The 25,621-nt window shown below is 47.4% G+C and overlaps 1 protein-coding gene across 2 annotated transcripts; it reads right to left on the bottom strand.

Moving 5' to 3' along the window:
* Positions 1 to 6,818: 6,818 nt before the first annotated feature.
* Positions 6,819 to 18,598, bottom strand: MYC (MYC proto-oncogene, bHLH transcription factor). Of its 2 annotated transcripts, none has more exons than XM_083144838.1 (3): positions 18,452 to 18,598; positions 8,730 to 9,436; positions 6,819 to 8,308 (listed from the first exon to the last, which is right to left on the bottom strand). In XM_083144838.1, exons 1-3 carry the CDS (start codon positions 18,478 to 18,480, stop codon positions 7,728 to 7,730), a joined length of 1,317 nt encoding a protein of 438 aa, XP_083000964.1. In that variant the 5' UTR covers positions 18,481 to 18,598; the 3' UTR covers positions 6,819 to 7,727. The 2 variants fall into 2 exon arrangements, with proteins under 2 accessions (XP_083000964.1, XP_083000965.1); XM_083144839.1 differs by lacking the exon at positions 18,452 to 18,598 and adding an exon at positions 10,968 to 11,117.
* Positions 18,599 to 25,621: the final 7,023 nt, after the last annotated feature.

Below are 25,621 nucleotides of genomic sequence, written 5' to 3'. Positions count from 1 at the left end.
GCCTCTCTGATGGCAGCCAGTGGGCCTCTCCTGCCTCTCCCATGTCCACCAAGGAGCCTCTCTGCTGTCAGCCAGGGAGCCTCTCCCATGCCCACCAAGGAGCCTCTCTGGTGGCAGACAGTGGGCCTCTCCCGCCTTTCCTATGTCCACCAAGGAGCCTCTCTGGTGACAGCCAGTGGGCCTCTCCTGTCTCTCCCATGTCGACCAAGGAGCCTCTCTGCTGTCAGCCAGTGGGCCTCTCATACCTCTCCCATGTCCACCAAGGAGCCTCTCTGTTGGCAGCCAATGGGCCTCTCATACCTCTCCCATGTCCACCAAGGAGCCTCTCTGGTGGCAGCCAATGGGCCTCTCCTGCCTCTCCCATGTCCACCAAGGAGCCTCTCTGATGGCAGCCAGTGGGCCTCTTCTGCCTCTCCCATGTCCACCAAGGAGCCTCTCTGGTGGCAGCCAATGGGCCTCTCCCCTGTCCACCAAGGAGCCTCTCTGCTGTCAGCCAGGGAGCCTCTCATACCTCTCCCATGTCCACCAAGGAGCCTTTCTGCTGTCAGCCAGGGAGCCTCTCATACCTCTCCCATGTCCACCAAGGAGCCTCTCTGCTGTCAGCCAGGGAGCCTCTCATACCTCTCCAATGCCCACCAAGGAGCCTCTCTGGTGGCAGCCAGTGGGCCTCTCCCATGTCCACCAAGGAGCCTCTCTGGTGACAGCCAGTGGGCCTCTCCTGTCTCTCCCATGTCCACCAAGGAGCCTCTCTGCTGTCAGCCAGTGGGCCTCTCATACCTCTCCCATGTCCACCAAGGATCCTTTCTGCTGTCATCCAGGGAGCCTCATACCTCTCCCATGTCCACCAAGGAGCCTCTCTGCTGTCAGCCAGGGAGCCTCTCATACCTCTCCCATGCCCACCAAGGAGCCTTTCTGGTGACAGCCAGTGGGCCTCTCCTGTGTTTCCCATGTCCACCAAGGAGCCTCTCTGCTGTCAGCCAGTGGGTCTCTCATACCTCTCCCATGCCCACCAAGGAGCCTCTCTGGTGGCAGACAGTGGGCCTCTCCCGCCTTTCCTATGTCCACCAAGGAGCCTCTCTGGTGACAGCCAGTGGGCCTCTCCTGTCTCTCCCATGTCGACCAAGGAGCCTCTCTGCTGTCAGCCAGTGGGCCTCTCATACCTCTCCCATGTCCACCAAGGAGCCTCTCTGGTGGCAGCCAATGGGCCTCTCCTGCCTCTCCCATGTCCACCAAGGAGCCTCTCTGATGGCAGCCAGTGGGCCTCTTCTGCCTCTCCCATGTCCACCAAGGACCCTCTCTGGTGGCAGCCAATGGGCCTCTCCCCTGTCCACCAAGGAGCCTCTCTGCTGTCAGCCAGGGAGCCTCTCATACCTCTCCCATGTCCACCAAGGAGCCTTTCTGCTGTCAGCCAGGGAGCCTCTCATACCTCTCCCATGTCCACCAAGGAGCCTCTCTGCTGTCAGCCAGGGAGCCTCTCATACCTCTCCCATGCCCACCAAGGAGCCTCTCTGGTGGCAGCCAGTGGGCCTCTCCCATGTCCACCAAGGAGCCTCTCTGGTGACAGCCAGTGGGCCTCTCCTGTCTCTCCCATGTCCACCAAGGAGCCTCTCTGCTGTCAGCCAGTGGGCCTCTCATACCTCTCCCATGTCCACCAAGGATCCTTTCTGCTGTCATCCAGGGAGCCTCATACCTCTCCCATGTCCACCAAGGAGCCTCTCTGCTGTCAGCCAGGGAGCCTCTCATACCTCTCCCATGCCCACCAAGGAGCCTTTCTGGTGACAGCCAGTGGGCCTCTCCTGCCTCTCCCATGTCCACCAAGGAGCCTCCCTGCTGTCAGCCATGGAGCCTCTCATACCTCTCCCATGCCCACCAAGGAGCCTCTCTGGTGGCAGCCAGTGGGCCTCTCCCATGTCCACCAAGGAGCCTCTCTGGTGACAGCCAGTGGGCCTCTCCTGTCTCTCCCATGTCCACCAAGGAGCCTCTCTGCTGTCAGCCAGTGGGCCTCTCATACCTCTCCCATGTCCACCAAGGATCCTTTCTGCTGTCATCCAGGGAGCCTCATACCTCTCCCATGTCCACCAAGGAGCCTCTCTGCTGTCAGCCAGGGAGCCTCTCATACCTCTCCCATGCCCACCAAGGAGCCTTTCTGGTGACAGCCAGTGGGCCTCTCCTGCCTCTCCCATGTCCACCAAGGAGCCTCTCTGCTGTCAGCCAGTGGGCCTCTCATACCTCTCCCATGTCCACCAAGGATCCTTTCTGCTGTCATCCAGGGAGCCTCATACCTCTCCCATGTCCACCAAGGAGCCTCTCTGCTGTCAGCCAGGGAGCCTCTCATACCTCTCCCATGCCCACCAAGGAGCCTTTCTGGTGACAGCCAGTGGGCCTCTCCTGTGTTTCCCATGTCCACCAAGGAGCCTCTCTGCTGTCAGCCAGTGGGTCTCTCATACCTCTCCCATGTCAACCAAGGAGACTCTCTGATGGCAGCCAGTGGGCCTCTCCTGCCTCTCCCATGTCCACCAAGGAGCCTCTCTGCTGTCAGCCAGGGAGCCTCTCATACCTCTCCTATGTTCACCAAGTAGCCTCTCTGCTATCAGCCAGTGGGCCTCTCCTGCCTCTCCCATGTCCACCAATGAGCCTCTCTGCTGTCAGCCAGGTAACCTCTCATACCTCTCCCATGTCCACCAAGGAGCCTCTCTGGTGGAAGCCAGTGGGCCTCTCCTGCCTCTCCCATGTCCACCAAGGAGCCTCTCTGGTCAGTTAGACTCTCCGTGTCAGCCACTGTTTTCCTCCACCCAACAACAAACTTCATGGTTACTGGCAACTCTATATAAATGCAAGATCACTCATGTGAACTGTAAGGTTCCACGCCAACATACTTGTCTGTTCCTGTAGCCTAATAGGTCACACCCTATAGGCGGTAACCTTCACCCATTTCTCTATTGAGGGCAGATTATGTGTACATGGTAGAACATGTTAACTGTCTTGTCTGCTGAACACAAGCAGTACAAATGCCGCAGAGGCTCGGTCACTGTAGATGACAATGAGCTGGACAGAAATCTATATGACTGAGGTGTATTTGGATACACCAGGAAATTTCCGTGGTGTGTTACACTGGCTCAGCAGAGCTAAATATACAATGATGTTTTATCCAACTGGGGAGGTTTGCGTGACATGCAGCCAATAGATGTTAGCGAACTAGCTGGCATTCAGGAACACTGGGCTGCAGATGTCTAGGTCTTACAATATCCCACTACATTTGCTGTAAGTTAATGAAAGGTGCAGATAAAGATTCCCAGGTAACCTGACAGCTGCCTCAGTGCTTTATCATAGGACCCGTTCTCCTACAGACCTCCATCCCCGCAGTATGCATCCATCCACACAGGATTGCTCAGTAATGTGATACGCTCAGTGTGTTGTAACAACAAATTTGATTGTGATAACACAGAATTCCGAGGATTTCATTCTCACCAGCTGTTCAAAAGGATCTGAGCTGTCTGTATACACCGCTTTCGGGCAAATTGTACCACGAAGCATCACAAAAGCAACACTTTATCATACAGATCTTGGTGCGTGGATATCAGGACAGCTCATTTTGTCTTTATGGGGAATAAAAGACCATGCCGGTTATTTGACGAGCTTCAAGATGATGTAACAGACAGGACTGGATTTTGGCAATGTGGATGCACTCCCCGGTTAAAAATGCTTTTTTTTTTTTTACTATTCCTGGAATGTACTGAGACTGAATACTGTAAGCTCAGAGGCGCGCCTTGCTGTAGGAAAATATGTCCGCTTTAGGGCCCTGTCAGCTGACGTCCTTCAGATTTATCTCAGCCTTGGATATTACATCGTTTTCCTACTAAAAATAGCAGCAACAGTGAGCGAGGATGGCGGTAATACAGCACAAGGGATCCCTAGCACCTGGGACGGTATTGGCCACTTTCTCACACTAGATTGACACTCAGTATATTTTTTTGCAGGTTACTATTGAACTAATTAATAAGTCGCATTTCTATTTTAAAGGCTTGCACAGTGCACCACTACAGTGGACCAATAGTCGACCACTATTGGTCCACACCTGAAAAAGACAACATATCTTAAGTCGACACAAGCAATAGGTCGACACAGAAAGGTATGTTTTTTCATACTTTACCATCAAAGTGGACATAGAGTTAAATTATAATAGTGCACCAAACATGGCGAAAAAATTGCATTATGGAAACTATGGATAAGGGATATTTGGATAAGGGATAATCAACCTATACACTTAAATGGTGTCCATGTCGACCTATGTCGATCAGCATTCCCCATCCTATAAACAGGTACCAGGTGGGACGACCCTGGTTACCTATTTACACTGCTGCTCAACTGGACCCTTCCTGGGTAGAACCCTGCTAGGTCCCTGGGAATGATTCCCGGGTTACCCCATTTTACATGGACGCTGCTCTCCAAGAAACTGGGATTAACCGGTCAGTGGAATAGGAGTATTTAAAATCCAGGTTTTAAGGATAGCCATATTTGAGCACATGACTTAATTAGAACTGCAGTTATTTTGATTTACGCATGTGTGTCCAGATATAGCTAAAACCTGGACTATTCACTTGAAAACAGTGGATGGGAACCCCTGTACTGAAGCAATATCACCTGCCGGCATGTGACCCTATAACCATATTCACCAGAAATATCTATATTTTTAGAATGTTTTTTTCCTGTGTGCCACTGGTAAAGGGTTAAAGGTATGAATCAGGCTGCGGCACGAGGGGGTTAACACTTTCCATTTCTGAACAGTAAGTCACCAGCTGTAGAGCTGGCCAGAAGCCAGGTACAGCTTCAGGCAAAGAGGCGAGAGAGACGGGCGTGAAAGCTGGCGCTATAGGTGTCGGTCGGATCGTACTGCAGACAAATGGTTTGGCCTGGAACAAACAATGCAATTCTATTTTTGGGAAAGGGGAGGCGATTTGCCGAGAAGCTTATGGCTTGGGGAAATATTAAACCATGGGTTGGACGTCCGTGGCACTAATTGGGCTTCCCTGGTCTGTTCTACATAAGCCATTCAAAAGCGAAAAAGGTAAAAGTTTTAAAAAATGCAAGCGACAGGTGTTAAGGTGTCACACTCACTGTTACAGCAGTTACTCACTCTGTTGTGAGTGTACAGTAATATCAGACTAGGACAACAGGTGGCTGCGTAATGCGGTCACCGCACAAGTCCTCACCATAGGCCAAGCAGCTGTATACACAGCATGTGGCCATTGGTTATGGCTTTCAGCCTGAAGTTTAGGATAAAAGATCAATAGCCCTTTTAGATCACATTTCATATACTCACTTGTTGCATTTATATCTACTGTAGAGACATCTTTGGCGCATATAATTGTCCCACGTCCATATCCCCTTCACTATGTCACCTACAGGCTAGGGTGGGGATGATTTATCAGTCTTTGTGACAGGAGATGATTATCTGTACAAACAGCTGCTTATCACAATTCACCTTCAATTCTTGAAGGAACCGGGATTTGGGACCGTGCCAAACTGTCTACAGATGTCAGCTGGGGTTGCGTCTTAAAACAGCAGCTGGGGCGGGAACAAGGACGACCCTTCCAAAAAAGTGATTGCTGCTGCCCTAAATCACCTGTGTGACAGCAAAGGTTAAGGAGTGGCACCCGTAAAATGTGCTAGGTAGGGCCGGGATCATTAAAAAAAACCAGAGGGCCAGATGCATCAAGCTCCAAAAAGTGATAAAGTGGAGAGTGATGAACAATCTGCTCCTAATTGTCATTTTTCCAACCCAGTCTGTAATATAGCAGGCAGGTGCTGATTGGCTGTTTCATCACTCTCCACCTTCTAACTTTTTGAAGCTTAGTGCATCTGGCGCTCAATGTTTTTATTTTTGTTCTATATAATGGTAAGGCCAGTATCTCCAATGCTAGGTAAAACCGGGGCATGAGTTATTTCAATGGTACACCAATGGGCAACACTTACACACAAACATGTTCGAGGAGATCACAGAACACTTAGATCAGTCTTTGGGTGGACAGATGTTCCATGTAAGATCACCCAATTTACAGACTAGTTGTCGGATGGTAGGAGTCTAGGTACTAATGAACTAATGAACCTGCTCCTGTAATTTTTCAAACAGCCTGTAACATGGGATTTAGGAACGGATTGACTGGTACTTTATCCCTCTCACAGACCCCAAAGTACCAACCAATCTGCTGCTGTGCTGTTTGAAACGACAGGCACTGGAGAACTTGGTTCTCCAGGCTTAAACTGGATCCACACCTAGGATTTAGCTGTCCAACTCACCCGTCAGGAAAAGGACATGTTTTCAGGATTAGTCTGGGGGAAGCAGGTGGGATAATTAACGCACCTGTGCATGATTACAGAAAGCCAGAAAACATGACCTGTTCATGGTAGTCAAAGACAGGAGAACCCCTGGCTGACAAGCGTTTTTATGATCATCTAAACCAGGCATGTCCAAATTCTGGCCCTCCGGTTGTGAAACTACAAGTCCCATCATGCCTTGCCACAGTTTTGCTATTAGGGAATGCTAAAACTATTGCAAGGCATGCTGGGATGTGTAGTTTCACAACCACTGGAGGTCCGGAGTTTTCACAAACTTATTGATTGGGTACTTATGTAATATCTGGGCTCCCGTTTTTCTTATGAGACCGCGTCCGCTCGCCACACTATATAAAATAAACTCCATGCTTAGTTGGATAGTAGGGGTATGAAAAAATGGGGTGCATTTAACATGGGAGCCCAGATAATACATAAGTACCATTGATTGTAACTGCAGTATAGACCAGAAGAATGCAAAAACCAAGTCATTGAAGTTTTTTTTTTATTCTTTTCTGAAGCTTATTCTAAACAGCTTGCCACGTAAAGGCTACTATATCAGTCTGGGCTGAGCCCAACATAGTGTAATTTAAGCAAACAAGCCTTGTTAAGAAACATTGATGAAATTTTTTGTTGACCACCAGCATGTCATAATATCATTAAGAGAAATCCATATAGAGCAAAAACCCAATTAGATAGCCTCTCCCCCCTTCGTGTCTCTACCACCCAAAGTCCATCGAGTTTCCCGGACCAGCTTTGGGGGGGGGAAGGGGGTAAAGTTGGCATTACAGGAAATCATTTTAGGAATTACATGTTGGTCAGCGTCTTTTTTTCATCAGGTCTTCAGAATCTGCAACTTTGGATCCAATACAGAAACATGAACTGAGGACAACTTTCATTAAGATAATATTTAAATATTAACAATACCAAAAAAGTTTAATCAAAGGCATTACGGGCAGGAGAGAAGCGGATGTTAAGACTTTGCTTCCGCTCGCCGTGTGTTAGCTAAGTGATAATACAAGTTTTTCTATAAAGATTTTGTTAAGGATATTATACACGTCAGCAATGATGTATATATATTGTTAAAACTATTCAGAGGCAAACTTCAGGAATCTGTTTATAAGAAAAATAAAGTTTTAAATACAAAGATATGTAAAAACAAACAAAATTTGCATCCCCAGGCAAATAAACAAAAAGAAGTTCCATTTATCCCGTATTCATATATTGAGGCAGTATTATAAGGTGCTGGCAAAATCTGTTTAAGATCTAGCCAAGGTTGTGTAGTTTTTCATCCTTTTGCATGCATTTTGTCAATACTACAAATTGTTGTAGGACTCAAGACAACCTTGAAATAGACTGTCACAGTCTCAAAAGTCTTATGGTTAAACGTTCAAAACTCAAAAACTCAAGTTCTTAAGCTGTTTAAGCTTCTGTTTTAACTGTTCTCTTTTGAGTTTTAATTGTTCTGTTTCCCGCGTGAGCCTCCTCTCGTCCTCCTGCATGGAGATAACGTACTCTGTCGCCTTTTTAAGGATAACTACTTTGGGGGCTTTTTCGTTATTGGCTACCTCGGGTATCTGGTCTCTGAGAGAAAAAAAGCTCATTTTGAGTTCATTCCGCCTTTGACGCTCTAGAACGTTGTGCGTTCGCCTCTTATCGTTCTCCTCGCTGTCCGACGACCTGGGGCTGGAGCACTTTCGGTTGTTGCTGAGCTGTTTGAGAACTCTGCCGTTGCTTTCCAGCTTGGCTCTTTTGGAAGAGGGAGAGTCTATTTTGGTCGAGGGGGACGCTGCATAGTTGTGCTGATGAATAGGGACGTGACACCTTTTCATGACTAGCGGACTGTGATGAGATCGGGACTGGGAGTACGATTCGTTCCTCTTGGATGCTGGGTACCGCTTTTCTACCGTGACCACATCAATCTCCTCTTCTTCCTCCTCCTCTTCGTCCTCATCATCCTCATCATCTTGTTCCTCTTCTGGAAAAAAAAAATATATATATTAGTTATCTGAACAATACAGGTATATAACTATATAAAGCAATTGTAAACCTTGCAGCAGATCTTGTACTGCAACAATAAAATACTTTCAAGAGCCAACACATGTGTCACTGCACAGAGCATTCTTAGAAAGCATGCCTCCTTCTCAGCCTCGCACTTCCACCCAAGACCCCACCCACTACTGCAGTGCTGCAGATCTCCAAGATAAGGGGACAGCTCCTAACAGCTGTGACAGATCACAAAACCAAATCCAGCATTCATGCAGCAGACGAACCCCACCCCACTTTTATACCCCCACTCAGCCATAAATTAAAGGGCTGCTGTCAATATGTTAAAACTTGCATAAGATTAGATCCATTGATCTATTAAGTAAAAAAGACCAGGTAGCAAGTTAACTTACCAGATTCGGAGCTGCTGCTGTTGCTGCTTATCGGTGGTGTATCCAATACGATCTCTTGATCCATGCACGGTGAGTCAACTTTGGAAATCGGATCATTCAATGGGTAAGGAAAGACCACAGACGGATCTATGCAATCAGTACTTGGATCCTGCAAATATCCAGTGCTGGTCCGACTGGTTCCTATGGGGCTAAGGTTAGCCTGGCAGGAATGGGACTTTTGTGGGCTTTGCTGCTGTTGGTTTGGGGCTTGGGAGGACACAGCGTTCTCCTTCCTAGAAGCCTGGTAAGATGCCAGCTTTTCCGACACCACTTTCTCCAGCTTGGCTGCTGCAGAGAATCCGCTCCACATACAGTCCTGGATGATGATGGATTTTACAAACGCCTCGTCATCCTGATCACAGATGAAGCTTTGATTCACCATGTCCCCTCCCAGGAACTCTGTGACCAACTCCAGCTTATCGGTAGAGGGGAAAAGGCTGGACAGGCTGGACCTACGGCTAGGAGACCGTGGTGGGGTAGGTAAGAGCTCAAACTTCTTCCAGATGTCCTCACTGGGGGCTGGAGGCTGAAGACTGTTGTACTGATGCTGGTAGAAATTCTCCTCCTCCTCAAAGTAAAAGAAGGGCTGCATGGTGTCATACTCCAGATCGTAATTCCGGCTCGGGAAGTTAGCGTTTGAAGGCATGTTGCACAGCTTTGCTTGTGACCTGTAAGAACAACATGTGGTTAGACTGGATGGAACCATCAGAGCATTTAACAGTATCTTCCCAAGTCATGAATCCCTAGATCTGACGCATCCAAGGGAACACCACAATAAACTAAGAGCTGTCACAATAGCCCCCAACACGCTATGTAAAGGTACTTTGAATGCATCTAGCAAGGGAGTGACACATTGCAGACTCAAACTTTCCCCGGGAACAAAGAGCTGAGTGTCAGACACAGAGCTTCCAGGAAAATGCCGGCTGTGCGAGTAAGGGAGGGGAGGCGAGGGAAGGAGGAGCTGCAGCCTGGGATCGCATACTGTAAGCTCAGCCCCGCAATACTACACCGGCTCTGGAGAGCCACATCCACCAGCTACAACCACAGCCAGACAGAATAGTCAGTGCGCAATAGATGTGGGCAGCACTGCCAGGGCACATCCAGCACCTCTGACTGTGCCAGGTGCCCCTATACAGCCTTCTCAGCAAGAGCAGCGACCAACAAGCTGCCAGTACTATGACAGCTCAGCATGAGAAAACCTCAATAGTCTCCCCAGTCTCTGCCACATAACTGCACAAGTATGAGCAGCAGCAGTTCCCAGCATGGGGTCATCCTGGGCATCACACAGCCACAACCCACCGTGGGCACTGACAGCTACTTAGGAACACAGCACTGGCAGAGGCAGCGAATACAAGCTCTGACAGATGCCAGACACCCCATCATTGCAGCATGGCATATCGATCAGAGGATCACTAACCTGACCACCTCCCCACACACAATGACACCCGACAGTACTTACACAATGTCACCCACCCACCAGCTTACTGCCCCACTCACCTTGTAGCCGCCATACAATGACACCCAATATACTTGCAGTCACCCCATACAATGACACCCACCCAGCTTGCAGTCACCCCATACAATGACACCCACCCAGCTTGCAGTCACCCCATACAATGACACCCACCCAGCTTGCAGTCACCCCATACAATGACACCCACCCAGCTTGCAGTCACCCCATACAATGACACCCACCCAGCTTGCAGTCTCCCCATACAATGACACCCACCCAGCTTGCAGTCTCCCCATACAATGACACCCACCCAGCTTGCAGTCTCCCCATACAATGACACCCACCCAGCTTGCAGACTCCCCATACAATGACACCCACCCAGCTTGCAGTCTCCCCATACAATGACACCCACCCAGCTTGCAGTCTCCCCATACAATGACACCCACCCAGCTTGCAGTCTCCCCATACAATGACACCCACCCAGCTTGCAGTCTCCCCATACAATGACACCCACCCAGCTTGCAGTCCCCTAAATACAATGACACGCACTCAGCTTGCAGTCCCCTAAATACAATGGCACCCACCCAGCTTGCAGCCCACCCACCCAGGCAGACCCCAGTTTGACAGATCCCAGTGACAGTAGCCCTCCACAGCAGCAGCAGCTCCCAGTACAGAGTCCCCATCCAGTGGCACTGACAGCTCCCAGCAGCGGCACCCTCCAGCAGACAAGTCAGGGAGCGGCTTACCCTGCAATCTCCAGTATGATCCTTTCCTTCGGAGGACAGAGCGGTAATAATCCCAGCCCAGACGCCGCTGCAGGCACACAGCGATCTCCCGTCTGACCTGTCTATCTGGCCGCCGCCTCCCAACGCAAGCGCCAGCGCCGCCACAGCTGCCTTATATAGGTACAGCCGTCCCACTTCGCGCCAAATCGGTGGGGCGTGGAAGGGGCGGGGCCTGATTCAGGGAGATGTGTGTGTGTGTGTGTGTGTAGGGGCAGAGAGCTGCTTGAGAGGGGCGGGGCTGTAGTAGCCTTGCTGCTTGCTTAACACATTCGTTGCCCGGCTGTCATGTCCTGCAGCAGCTTTGCTGAGCCTTATAGTTCCGCCGCAGAGACATTCACATTATTTTTTTTTATTAAAATAATGTGGAAAAAAAAGAGTTTTCAGACCATTTTGCATTATCTTAGGAATGCATGAATTTATTAAAGGGCTTTTGGAAAGGTTAAGATTTTGTGAAAAACCCTTTAATTCACATTTAAGTAAGCAGATCGCTTTCCCCATACTTATAACCTTATACTGCATACCATTGTACCAGCAACATATAACATGGTAACAGCACCAGCAACCTATAACATGGTAACATGTAACACGGACATATGAATGCAGTAGCAGCAGGACATTTGCATGTCTCTGTATAGATACACATTGTATTATATAATATTATTATTATTAGCAGCATGACTATTATTCCTGACTGCTACTGCTGCTGTTGGGTGACATCAGGTAACAGTGAGGTCATGCTCCGGATCTGTGTTACAATGATATCAGCACAGTGACTGGAAGTGACCGGGCTCTGCCTGGCTGTGCACCCAGGGACTGTGTATCATCTCTGCGAAGGAGAGTGTGTAGTATACAGTCCCATATGGGGGGTGGGGTGGTTATTCCCTGGGGGTGTAGAACTGCTTCCTTGCCCCCTGCTTCACTATTCACTACTAGGATTGTCAGTGTATATAACGGTCATTGTCACACTCTACAACAGTGACACAAACACACACACTATATATAATATTATATATTAGACAATCCCAATGGGAGGTATTACATGATCTTGTGCAACATGTTACAGGACACAGAACATGCATAGGCTTCATTGTTCCTTGATAGTTTATATAGTCATATTTACACTGCACTGGGTATTTACACATATATTACATGCATGTGCGACACCGACTATTACATGCATGCGTCCCACAGGCTGTTACATGCTTGTTTGACATGGGCTATCACGTGTGCTATTAAGTGTATGTATGACATGGACTGTTGTATGCATGGGTGACATGCATGTGAGGAGTGACATGGGCTGAGACAGGTACTAAGTGCATGTTTGTGAAAGGGGTTACTGCAGACATGTATGACATGAGCGCTTACATGCATGTGGGGCCATGGGCTGTGTTACATGCATGTGGGGCATGGGCTGTGTTACATGCATGTGGGGCCATGGGCTGTGTTACATGCATGTGGGGCCATGGGCTGTTACATGCATGTGGAGCATGGGCTGTGTTACATGCATGTGGGGCCATGGGCTGTGTTACATGCATGTGGGGCCATGGGCTGTGTTACATGCATGTGGAGCCATGGGCTGTGTTACATGCATGTGGAGCCATGGGCTGTTACATGCATGTGGGGCCATGGGCTGTGTTACATGCATGTGGGGCCATGGGCTGTGTTACATGCATGTGGGGCATGGGCTGTGTTACATGCATGTGGGGCCATGGGCTGTGTTACATGCATGTGGGGCATGGGCTGTGTTACATGCATGTGGGGCATGGGCTGTGTTACATGCATGTGGGGCATGGGCTGTGTTACATGCATGTGGGGCCATGGGCTGTGTTACATGCATGTGGGGCCATGGGCTGTGTTACATGCATGTAGGACATGCTTGTCAGGGAACTGCAGGGTTAAATCCCTTATTTTGACCCCATACTCGTGACTTCTGTGTTTTTTGCTTTGTATTTTTCTTAGGGCAAACTTGGTTTGGGTATTAACCCTTACTTGTCCAGCCTGCATGCTTCTCTTTGTAATGGGCTCCCATATCGGTCATGTGTAATTGCAGAGGACCCACCCCTGCCACTGCAGGCTCCATTCATAAAATAGCCGAGCAGGAGTGCATTGGCAGTTTGTGTTTGAAAGGACAATTATTTCTGAATAAGGAATAGAAAAGAGGATCTGAGACTTCCTCCAGCCCCAATGACAAGTCATCTCACAGCCCCGGCTCATTCTGCATGTGTGGTTTATGCAGCGTAGGTCTATAACACTGCATTTCAGATCACATAAAACCCCTGGGAGCTGCTGGTAATTTTTCATTGTGTGTAAAAGGAAAAGAAATTCTCATCATTCGCTGTAATGGATTTTAATGTGAACCACTCCTAGGTCAGTTGCGTGCAGCAACAGCGCCCTCCTTTGGTGGCAAGGGGGAGCACTTCCCTTGTTTCCACCCCCGAAGCATTGTGATGAATGATTGCAGTCACTTCGTGGCTGAGGTAATTTAGGGTAAGGAAAGGCGGCCGGTAAAACCGCTGGATTATAATACCAGGACAGTTTCCAAATTACACTCCTAAACATGAAATAAACAGCATAGGTACCACGGAAGAGTCTCAGAGGAATGATATCTACATTGTAAAAAAAAAAAAAAAAAAAAAAAAAAAATATAATAATAATATATATATATATATATATATATATATATATATATATATATATATATATATATATATATATATATATATATATATATATATATATATATATATATATACACACACACATATACATACACACACACATTCCTGTGTAGCGTGGAGGTTGTGGCCTCCGCTGATATCTCCATAGTCTAATTCCAGCGACCACACATCACTTATACGCTGTCCACAAGTGCTGCTACTGTATAGTACTGTACTTCCTCCTTATGTGTCCCCCCATCCTTGACTTACCCCCTCATCTTCCATATCCGATTCCACTTTCATTTCCCCTTTCGTAGAGACAGCTGAAGTGCTGGGCAGCTCGTTTCCTGGCTGTAACAGACTTTAAAGTTGTGACTTTGTTGGAGGGTACTCGGTTAGGGCATAGGGGGTAATTCTGGTTGATTCGCAAGGCTGCCAATTTGCAGCCTTGTAAATCCACAAAACCCCAACCGCCGAATGTCCGCCCCCCCTCGTAGCATGGGATCGCCCACACAGGCTGCAAATGTATGTTTAGCATAAACATCCATTCGTATGCCTGCGGGTAACCTCCCACATCTTTTGATGGTCGCCGACCATTGAAAGTTGTGGATGGTACACGCATATAAAAGTGCGCACAGGGAGAACGAGGGTAAGCGTGCACAGAGAGAATGATGGTAAGCGCGCACAGGGAGAACAAGGGTAAGTGTGCACTGAGAGAATGAGGGTAAGTGCGCAGGGAGAATGAGGGTAAGCATGCACAGGGAGAACGAGGGTAAGCGCGCACAGGGAGAACGAGGGTAAGCGCGCACAGAGAGAATGAGGGTAAGCGCGCACAGGGAGAACAAGGGTAAGTGTGCACTGAGAGAATGAGGGTAAGTGCGCAGGGAGAATGAGGGTAAGCATGCACAGGGAGAATGAGGGTAAGCATGCACAGGGAGAACGAGGGTAAGCGCGCACAGGGAGAACGAGGGTAAGCGCGCACAGGGAGAATGAGGGTAAGCGTGCACAGGGAGAATGAGGGTAAGCGTGCACAGGGAGAACGAGGGTAAGCGCCCACAGGGAGAAAGAGGGTAAGCGTGTACAGGGAGAATGAGGGTAAGCGTGCACAGGGAGAATGAGGGTAAGCGTGCACAGGGAGAATGAGGGTAAGCACGCACAGAGAGAATGATGGTAAGCGCGCACAGGGAGAATGAGGGTAAGCGTGCACAGGGAGAATGAGGGTAAGCGCGTACAGGGAGAATGAGGGTAAGCGTGCACAGGGAGAATGAGGGTAAGCGTGCACAGGGAGAATGAGGGTAAGTGCGTACAGGGAGAACGAGGGTAAGCACGCACAGAGAGAATGATAAATATGCACATAGTGCTGTGCTAGGACGAGCAGTGCAGAGAACACTTCTGTGGATGTGTGCCTGTTTTCCAAGCGATAACACTTACAGGATTTTTTAAACTTAATTACAGCATTTTTCTCTTTAAAGATAGGAAAAGGCTACAAACTGCGTATTGTTTTAGGAAGCTAATGCTGCAAGCTAATGTCCCTTTAATGACACCTTCCTTCACCGCCAGTTCCAGGCATTCTGTAGATTGACAGCATCACAGCCCCAGGAATCCAGCGTCATCACCACCTATCTAGGCTACATAAAGGCCCTTATTCTGGTTGACACCCACATCATTCGATCGTTTCCAACCATCGAATGATGTGGTGAGTACACGCAAAACTAAGACACTCTCAGTTGTGTTAGTTTTACATGTGTCCTGTGCAAGAACAAGGCAAATTTGCATGGGAGCGCATTGACCAGAATAAGGTCAACAGTGTAGTTACACATTTGTCTAGGAGCCCTGCACTGAGATCAGCTGGTTGTGCAATATGTGTCACGTTGGGCCATGCACATTAGTGCGGTCTGCTCCTATGCGCGTCGCACTAAGGGCCTTATTCTGGTTCACTCGCAGAGGCAAATTCCTTCTCAAATGGACAAAACCATGTGCACTGCAGGGGGGCAGATGTAACCTGCAGAGAGAGTTAGATTTGGGTGGGGGTTTTCTTCAAAGTGAGATCTATATTGCAGTGTAGAAATAAAGCAGCCAGTATTTATCCTGCACAGAAACAAAATAACTTACCCAAATCTAATTCTCTCTGCATGTTACATCTGCCCCCCTGCAGTGCAGCATGGTTTTGTCCAGCTGAGAAGGAATTTGCCTCTTTATCTTTTGCTGAATAGCTACATAAGAACCTGATGGAATTGCCATGCGTTGCTGTCTGTCTTATTCCACCTCAACCCTAACATGTTCTGCGCGGTTACGGTATACATGATAAACAATGTCTAGCTTGACGCCCAAAAAGGTAGACACTTCCAAAAGGTCGATAAAAGCTTTCGTTCGACATAGGCAAACGGGTCGACATGCGTTTTTCATGATTTTTTAAAAGTCTATAGCTGCTTACAATCTCTGGGGCAGATGTATTAAGCCGGGTAAAGTGATAAAGTAGAAGGTGATAATGCACCAATAAGCTCCGAACTCTCAATTTTCAAACCCAGCCTGTTGCTTGACAGTTAGGAGCTGCTGCATTATCACCTTCCACTTTATCACTTCACCAGGCTTAATACATTTGCCCCAATGTTCGTTACCATATGCACGGGCTTACACACTAGGGTTATTTTTTTGTTCAGAGCCAATTAACCGACCAGTATATTTTTGGAGGGTGGGAGGAAACCGGAGTATGTGGAGAAATCTACGCAAGCAGGGCGAGAACATGTAAACTCCACACCGTTAGGGCCACGGCAGAATAGCATGGCCACATAGGCAAACTGTAGCAAGGCATGCTGGGATGTGTAGTTCCACAACAGCTGGAGGGCCAAAGGTTCCTCATATCCCTGCTCGTACATTTATTTTTGCAGTGCGGTTTGAGCGGAATCAGAAACTGTCCAATTCTATGGACGGCCGGGAAAGAAAAATGAGAAGTCTGCTTCTAATACTTGTTTCAATTCTGCACCAGTGTTACCCTGAGATCTATGGGCCCTGCTTAATGTAATATTTTGGCGCCATCTAGCTGCAGCTGTTGCTCCAACATACAAGACAGAGGTCATTGTAGAAACTTCTTTCACAATCCATTCTGATTTTATAGCTTCATTTGCAATTTACAGCATTACGAGCATAAGGAAAGCTGAAGCGATATTTATATGCGGTTCCAGTTTGTATAATATGCAAAATGAGTGGTCAGCATGGTCGGGGGGAAGTTACATAACAACTGAAGCGGGCAGGATGTTCCATTCATGACAACATTTGGTCAGTTATGCATTCACTATTACATTTGTATACAAAAGTATTGGTAGCCCAAGAATGATCATTTCATTATTGATGCCTTTTGTTTTTAATGGGGAAAGTACTATCGCTGTAATTATTAGTGCCATTGATTTCAGTGGGGAAAGTGCTATCATTGTAATTATTAGTGCCATTGATTTCTGTGGGGAAACAGCCATCATTGTAATTATGGCTTCCATTGATTTCTGTGGGGAAAGTACTATCACTGTAATGATGGGTGTCGTTCTTTTATCTGGGGAAACGATGTTCATTGAATTTAATGGTGTCAGCCTATTGCTACCCATACACTTGTGCGATTGCATTCGACGTGATATCGGGTTCGATTTCCCTTGAATCTCAACTTTGTGATAAATCGCGCCGAAAATGCATTTTTTGGCGTTGTGTTGTGCATACAATCATGCAATTTATCGCATGCCCCTTATGATTAAAAAAAATTGTGTGGGATCGCATGAACGAATGCGATTGCATCGAATGCTGACAAAAACACATCAGATTATCGAACAGATCTTTAAAAATTTAAATAGAGGGCTGGTTCATCTGGGGTATATATAAAACAGACAGCCATTTTAACGCCTTACACTCCTGTTTGCTTTGTGATAAATGTTATGTACAGCACATAAGATCATGAGACGCGAGATTCGACCGGCGTGCCCGCGCATTGCGTCGCATGGTACACAAAATGTGCATACAATCATTTGATTTATAGAACAGATGTGGTTGAAATTGAATGGTATCATGCAATATCCCATAAGTGTATGGGCAGTATATGAAGCATTGAAAATCGATTAATGTTTCAACCTGGACACCGTCTAAATTCACCGCGCCCCCTCGAATGGCTTGCTGTGCTCGCCCTGATTGGGGCACGATGCCTCGCTGCACTCGGCACACTATTATATTCTCCCACCGCGTGTAGTGGATGGCAGGGTATAAAATACCGCCTGTCGGCACGTCGGCTAAAAAAAAACGTGAAAAACTCATCTCGACCTTTTGACTGTCAGTCTAATTCTTGTGTCGACATTAGCCATGTCAACCTATTTATGTCAGCCTTCAAGGGGTTGACCTAGTGACCCTATCCGGTTGCATCCCCCCGTAGGTTTCTATGGGGGATGCAATGCTGCCAGATTTAGCCTGTTGGCTGGGATCGCCCCCCCCCCCCCCCCTTGCGGGCTCGCTGCGTTCGCCACACTAATTTATTCTCCCTCTATGGGTGTCTTGGACACCCACGGAGGGAGAAAGTGTCGGGATTTCGGCAGTCGGGAATCCGGCGTCGAGATTTTGAACGCCGGGATTCTGACCTGCATCCCTATGGGCTCTGCCGGAAATGGCCGCTGTGGATAGCGGCACAGCGAAGGAACATCCTCGGTGACACACGCCGAACATGGCAGGGAGCTCATATCGCACCCAGGTCACATTGCAAATTCAATCAACCAATGATAAATGTGCCCATCGAGTGCTGTCAGATCACGTGCCAAGTACCTGTTCCCAGAAGCTCTGTTCAGGTGCATCAGAGAACTACAGGTTCCAGCCTGCTCCTGTATAAAGCCTGAATCTCCTGTGCGTTATTTCAGCAGCCTGCAGCTTTTCCAACAAAGTCTAAACTCTGTGAATACTGCTGGCTTCCTGCTTCCTGTGTTCCACTCCAGCCGGTTCCAGTCCGGTCCAGTTGCATCGTCAGTTTCACCCAGACTTCAGTGATTCAGTTCCACTCCAGCCAGCTCCAGTCCGGTCCAGTTGCAATGTCAGTTCCACCCAGACTCCAGTTCCATTGTAGTTGGCTTCACTCCGGTCCAGTTGCATTGTCAGTTCCAGCCAGACCCCAGTTCCACTCCTGCAAGTTATAGTCCAGTCCAGTCGCATTACCAGTTTCAGCCCGATTCCAGTTCCACTCCAGCCAGTTCCACTACAGTCCAGTTACACTGTCAGTTCCAATCTTACTCCAGTTCTACTCCAGCTTGTTCTAGTACAGTCCAGTTGCAGAGTCCAGTGGTTCTCAACCTTGGTCCTCAAGGACCCCCAACAGTTCACGTTTTCCAGGTCACCCAAGAGGTGCACAGGTGCACTCAGTATTCACTGACACATTTTAAAATATCACAGGTGAGCTAATTATTTCACCTGTAATTCTGTGTGGAGACCTGGAAAACATGCACTGCTGAGGGTCCTTGAGGACCGACGTTGAGAACCACTGGCACAGTCAGTTGCAGCCTGACTCTAGATCCGTTCCAGTCATTTCTAGTCCGGTACAGATACATTGCTATCAGTTCCAGACATATTCTCTCCAGTTTATATGACCAGTCTTATTCCAGCTTTCTTCCTAAAGCAGACAGTTATATCTGTGAAAGAACTTAAGTTGACATTTTCCATGTCAACATTTTGCTAGTGTCGACATTTTGTCAATGTTGACCTTGCGCACGGCGGACTTTTGTCAATGTCGACCTATTGACTGGCAACATAGACACTGTCTATTGTATGGTCCACATCCCTCTTGCCCTATATACTGTAGTCAGTTCTCCTGTTCCAGCATACATACATGCCGACATGTCATCCGGACCAAGGGCGTAACTACCATAGGTGCAAGGGGTGCAGCTGCTATGGGGCCCAGAGCTGAGGGGGGCCCATCTTTACTGTCTAAGTAATATGTTTTACAAACATTTATCACCATCAGTTGGTAAATGGGGGGCCCTTACAAACTTTTGCTATGGGGCCTACTGATATCTAGTTACGCCCTTAATCCGGACCGTAGAAAAATGGAGTGGGCATGGTCACCGGTGGGGGCAGGGCCTCCGGGAGGGGGCGTGGACGCCTCTGTGAAAAAAAAGTTAAACGAGAGGGAGAGAGAGAGGACAGGCTGCTGCCTTTGTCTCTCACCCCAGTTCAGCACTGAGAAGGTTTGAAGGCAGATAGGCAGGTAGCGGCTGATGACCCACTTTCGGATATCTTGGCTTCCCCAATCACCTGCCCTCACCCCATGAGACTTTTTGGTTGTGTTGTTTTATTATTTGAAGATGCAGGTAGACAGCATTGGGCTAAATGTTTTTTAAGTGACTTATATTGTAACATCACCACTTTGCAGCAACATTTGTTAGCAATAGCGCGGATCCGAGTGCTGTGTCTGACCATACGGCTTCGGATAATCATTGGTTATCGATGGTTATAGAGCTCAAACTTACTCAGACCGACTGCCAGGTCCAGACCGACGTCCTGGAAGTCTGCAGATCATGTACCTGTCACACCTTCACAATGGGGGTGACATTCCCCCATTTTGAAGAACAGTGCAGGGTGCCACTGTTCTTGGTGTCAATCATCCTGTGACTGCAATCAACACCGTAAGACCTGTTCTACACATGCACAGAAGGAGTCTTGCTTCTGTGCAGACCCCCAATATTGTATTTGCATGCAAGCCATCAGATTTGCATACAACCTCAATCAGTTCTTTAGTTATTCTCTTGCCCAAGATAGGAACTAAAATAACACTGTTCATCTCTCTTCAGGCCCCCATGCGTTAGTCCGATCTGTATTTTGGACCCGATTTCCCTTGAGCTCCCCCGGCAGCTCTGGGGCCTGGGATGTTTTCCAGTCTGGGCCCCTCCTAGCCCATCCCCATCTCCGGATCACCCCCTCCCCCCCCCTCCCCTCCTGCTGGAAGCACAGGCTTCTTCAATGCAGGAAGCTGGCAGCCAATTAAAATGCAGCACCGAGTGGTGAGCCAGTAAGAGCTTATGTACCAGCAGCCGCTCTGATTGGCTAAAGGTACATGAGCACTGATTGGCTCAAAAGCCGGTGCAGCATTTTAATCGGCCGCCAGCATCCTGCATTGAAGAAGCCTATGCTTCGGGACCTGAGGGGATGAGGGACTCGGAGCAGGAGTCAGATGGTAATGGAAGGCAGGCACAGCGGAGGCAGTCGGGGGGGGGGGGGGGAGGGTTTGCGGTGGGCAAAATGAGCTGCCCGGGCCCTTACATATTTTACACATCTCTCATAGCAACGTTTTCACTCAAAGGGTTAATAAGTATGAATTTATACATCGTGGGCGGTGTTAATGTGGAATAAACTATGACCAGAGATACAATATGTGAAAAGCGCAGGTTACGTAATGTGTCCGCAACTGGCTTACCCTTTATACCTAACTACGTGCGAACAAAACGTAGCGCAGCGTAGCGTACCTATTAATTGTATGTTATACAGTTAAGAACCAATACCTCGATAAGAGATCTCTTCGCAGGACTTTGTCTCTAATTCTGCGAATATACTTTAAAGGACAGAGTCCGCAATGTACCTTATCGCTATTATGCGAATAACCAGACACGACCACTGAATAGAAGTAAGGAGGTTAGAACTCCATAAAAAGGTTGTATTAAAGTCCCTAATGGACAAAAGGGGGTTACAGAAATAAAAAATAAACAGGTATAACAAGTGATACAATATACTAACAATGAATGCTAACAAACTCTGCTAAGGGGAAAGAATACAATAATACAAGACACAATCAGCCAACGATACTACAAAGATAAATACCGTGAAATGCAACCGTTACCCGTCTCACTCTAGTATGCGAAGCGCAGTCCGGTCAGAGCTCACTATCGTTCAGGAATGAGCGATAGTCCGGTAAGAAGGTCCAGGGAAGGTAATTGTGCCGAAGTGACCGAGCCTGCTCCGGGTCGCCTATCTTATAGGGTCAGAAGGGGGAGGTCAAAGGCCATTCTCATTGGTCAGAGATCATATGTCCGGTCCACTGTGATTGGAGGTTAGACGCTGTACCTGGTCTGACCAGGTGCAGGGGAGTGAACTTTAAGAGTCCTTTGTTTGGTGGTTTCGGCGTCAGCAAGGATAAGAACCGGTTTTATCTGGTTTCCTTTGTTAACTACTTACAACAGAAACTGTCTCTGGGATATGGAATATGTCCATAACTATCGGACAGTGTACATTGCGAAATATTCGCAATGACCGGAATACTTCGCATAATGAGCTGAACGGAACGGTACTAAACACGATATAGACAGGTGTGTGCAGGGCTAACTAAGCTATGTGTGGCGTTCTAAACCTTTTAACTATATTTCATTTCGTGTAAGTGTGTTATTATGAATTTATGTGTGATAGTATGTCTACTCTTCTGGTCCACATTGTCACACATACTCGGGTATGGTAACTTTATTTGCGCAACTCTGCGAACCAAAATGGCGGCCATACTATCACAAAATGGCGTGTGTGCACCTAGACTTCAACAGTCCACCCTTTAACAGTAAATATAAAACTGTTACAATACAAAACATTTCACACGACAAAACAGAAATTCATAATCCTAACAGAGAAATTGGGATACATGAAATAAACATATAAGGGGAGTAAACCATCTGCTCTCGGCCGATCCAGGATCATGGATAAACGATGGGCCGCATTTATCGAACAATCTACTCAGGGTCACGAAGGATAATGTACAATTTTGGGATAAAAATAAAAACAGGGGTGGTTACAACATATACACGTTCACAAATATGGTTTCTTTAAAGGGAGGTGGTTTCGATTTTAGGGTCATATACCAAACCCTGGTCTTCCACTGTATCTCTCGTTCTTACACTCATGATTTCGGTACGTTTTGCCTTTCCCCGGGTCACCACCTTTAAACATTTGAACAATAGCACAAAGACTATGATGGCACCACCGATGCAGAGAAGGAGTTTTCCTATGCTAGCTATGATCCCCTGCGCCCATTCTCCTAAACCAGAGAACCAGTGCATTGGATTCAACCAGGAGGTCCATTCGCTAACTTTGTTACCTATTTCTGCCAGGCTGATATTATGTTCCCTTCTAAATTCCCATTTAAGCTGAAGAATCTCATCCATCCGGTGATCGATGATTTCTTCTGGGTCTTCAGTATTGTTGGTGATATATGTACAACATTTCACCCCAAACTGTGTAGAGAGGGTGACACAATATCCTCCTGTCATGGCTGTCAGATAGTTCAACACCATTCGATGTTGGACTAGCTCTCTTTTATACGCTTGCAACTCCTTCCCAGTGTATCTAAAGGTGTCATCATAAATCTCAGTGATGTTATCTACCAAGCTGGCTAATGCTTGTATGTATTTAAAATTGATAACTCCTCGGGCGGTATGGGTGATATCTAATGCAATGAGGAATTGGATACCGAACGACTCGTGTATCATTTCAGAAGCTAGGGGTTCTTTTCTTATTGTTAAATCCCTTTTATGGATTTGGTCATAATGGGTATGAGTGTAAGGAGGAGAAATACCTCTGTGTACGTTCATCATCTCATCGTGTGTGAGGGTCATCACTTCCGGTAACACTCTGCCTAGATAACAAATACCAACGTAGTTTATGGAGAGCCATTTGTACGCCCTTCTACCACAAATATAATAAACATCGTCAGGGAGAAAATAAGGGACAGAGTATTTCATTATCTTGTCACACATTATCCATAAGAACATCCCCGTCCCCTGCTCCCTGACTCGTTCCTCACATGTTTCTGGCTGTAGGGTCATATTACAGTAGCCGGCTGATACTCTGCCGGCCATCATTTTACTTTTCTTCACCGTGTAAACATATTTATAGTGTCTTCCACTGGTTCGGATTTTTAATAATAATTCTTTATCTATGGGCTCTCCATCTGGACGCTGGGAGTAAGTTATTGTCTGGTTTTGCCATGTCACTTCCCAAGTACCAATTGTTCTGGAACTTGAGAAGTTCATACATACCAGGGATTTATCCACTTGGTATGGGTGTAATCTAAGACTAGGGGACCTGGTATACAGGTATCTCTTATCCAATGGCCTCCCCTTATTTAATACGCTTATCTCTGAAATATTAAGCGGGTATGGGACTAGGCCTACACTACTCCTTTTATGTAATACTTGAGAACACACCCAGCACTCTGTTTGGTTTAAAACCTTACCCACTAATGAGTGGTAATCACTCAAAGGATGTTGGCCGGTAGTTGCCTTACTGGTCGACTGACATCGCTGGATGCATCCTTCTTCCATTTTAGGTTGACAATATCTACAGACACAGTACTCACCAGACAATAAATCATCACATAGCCCTTGAACTACGTTTTCCTCATACCTTTTACCTTCTCCTGTCATGGGTAAAGTGTCAAACTGGTTTAGGGATTCTACCTCACCCATATCTGGGTCCATTATTACACTGTCAGGACTCCGCTCCGATCGCTCTAGAATGTGGCAGCCACCGAGTATTTTAGGATGAAGAGAAGAACACAGAAAGAAAACAAAGACATATATGCATAACTGTGAACCTTTTGCTTGGAGTCCTTCCATCATCTCTACCAGGGGACTTGTATTTTGCTCTGCTTCTTAGACCTTTGTTCGCTCAGGTTGCTCGACCTTGGCTGCTTCTCATTGTTCCCGAAACAATGCTTCTAGCGACACTTCTTCTCTCTCGCTCTCTGCACACTGGGATTCTGGGTTACTGGCTTTCTTGCAGTGGGACGAATGTATCCAAGTCTCTCTCTCTGCGACTTTAATTGATGTAGTGCTGGTCAACAAAACTTGGTACGGTCCTTCCCAACGGTCTATCAAACAACCTGAGCGTAAGAAATTTCGGATCATAACAAAGTCTCCTGGTTTAAGATTATGACAATTCTCGGTAGGCATATCAGGGTTCAGTAACTTCAGCTGCTTTTGTTGCTCCCTTAGCTGTTTGTTTAGCTTTAGGATATACTGTACAGTTAACTCATTGTTACATTTTAGATCATCCTGTGGGTCTATCATGATGTGTGGCTGCCGACCAAACAATATCTCGAAGGGGGACAAGTTGAGCGGAGTCCTGGGAGTGGTCCTAATGCTATACAGCACAATAGGCAATGCCTCTGGCCATAACAACCCTGTTTCAGCCATAACTTTACCCAATTTGTTCTTAATAGTACCATTCATTCTCTCAACTTTGGCGCTCGCCTGGGGACGATATGGAGTATGAAGTTTACTATTAATCCCCAGGAGTTTACACATGATTTGGAAGACCTCTCCTGTGAAATGAGTGCCTCTGTCACTCTCAATGACCTTTGGGATACCATACCTACAGACAAACTCCTGACATATTTTCTTTGCTGTAAAAGTAGCAGTGTTGGAGGCAGCGGGGAAAGCCTCCACCCAGCTGGAAAACATGTCAACACAAACCAATACATATTTCAAATTTCTACAGGGTGGTAACTGTATGAAGTCGATTTGTATTACCTGGAAAGGGCCTTCTGTAGGAGGGATGTGGGATGGCTCTGTTGGGATGGCTTTTCCAACGTTCTTCCTCAAGCAGGTGAGGCATGACATTGCCACTCTACCTGCTTGAGAAGCGAACCCTGGTGCACACCAGTAGGCCTTTACCAGCTTGCACATACCTTCCTTCCCAAGATGTGTCAGCCCATGGGCCGCCTCGGCTAGACTAGGAAGGTATGCTCTGGGGGCCACTGGTTTCCCGTGTCCATCTCTCCAAAGTCCGGTGGACTCTTGGCCACATCCCTTCGACTTCCATACTGCTCTTTCCTGTGGGGAACACAAATTCTGCATGTCTATCAGTTTGGATGTGGATACCATGTTCAGTGTACAAAGGTTGGTGGGATGGGTAAAAATATTTACAGGGCATGCGGCCCTTTTCGCTGCCTCATCAGCGCGGCTGTTACCA

This window comes from Crinia signifera, chromosome 5 (genome assembly GCF_055691185.1).
Source record: "Crinia signifera chromosome 5, ASM5569118v1, whole genome shotgun sequence".
NCBI classification, from domain to species: Eukaryota; Metazoa; Chordata; class Amphibia; order Anura; family Myobatrachidae; genus Crinia; species Crinia signifera.
The sequence above is the reverse complement of the archived record's forward strand: the minus strand, read 5'-3'. Positions and strand labels throughout refer to the sequence as shown.

Bases quoted from the DNA above. Each gene is read 5' to 3' on its own strand.
- MYC (XM_083144838.1), bottom strand. From the start codon at position 18,480: ATGCACCTGAACAGAGCTTCTGGGAACAG. The intron at 9,437-18,451 runs GTACTTGGCACG...TTGTTCTTACAG, and splicing joins AACAGAGCTTCTGGGAACAG to GTCACAAGCAAAGCTGTGCA. The intron at 8,309-8,729 runs GTAAGTTAACTT...TTTTTTTTCCAG, and splicing joins CAGCAGCAGCTCCGAATCTG to AAGAGGAACAAGATGATGAG.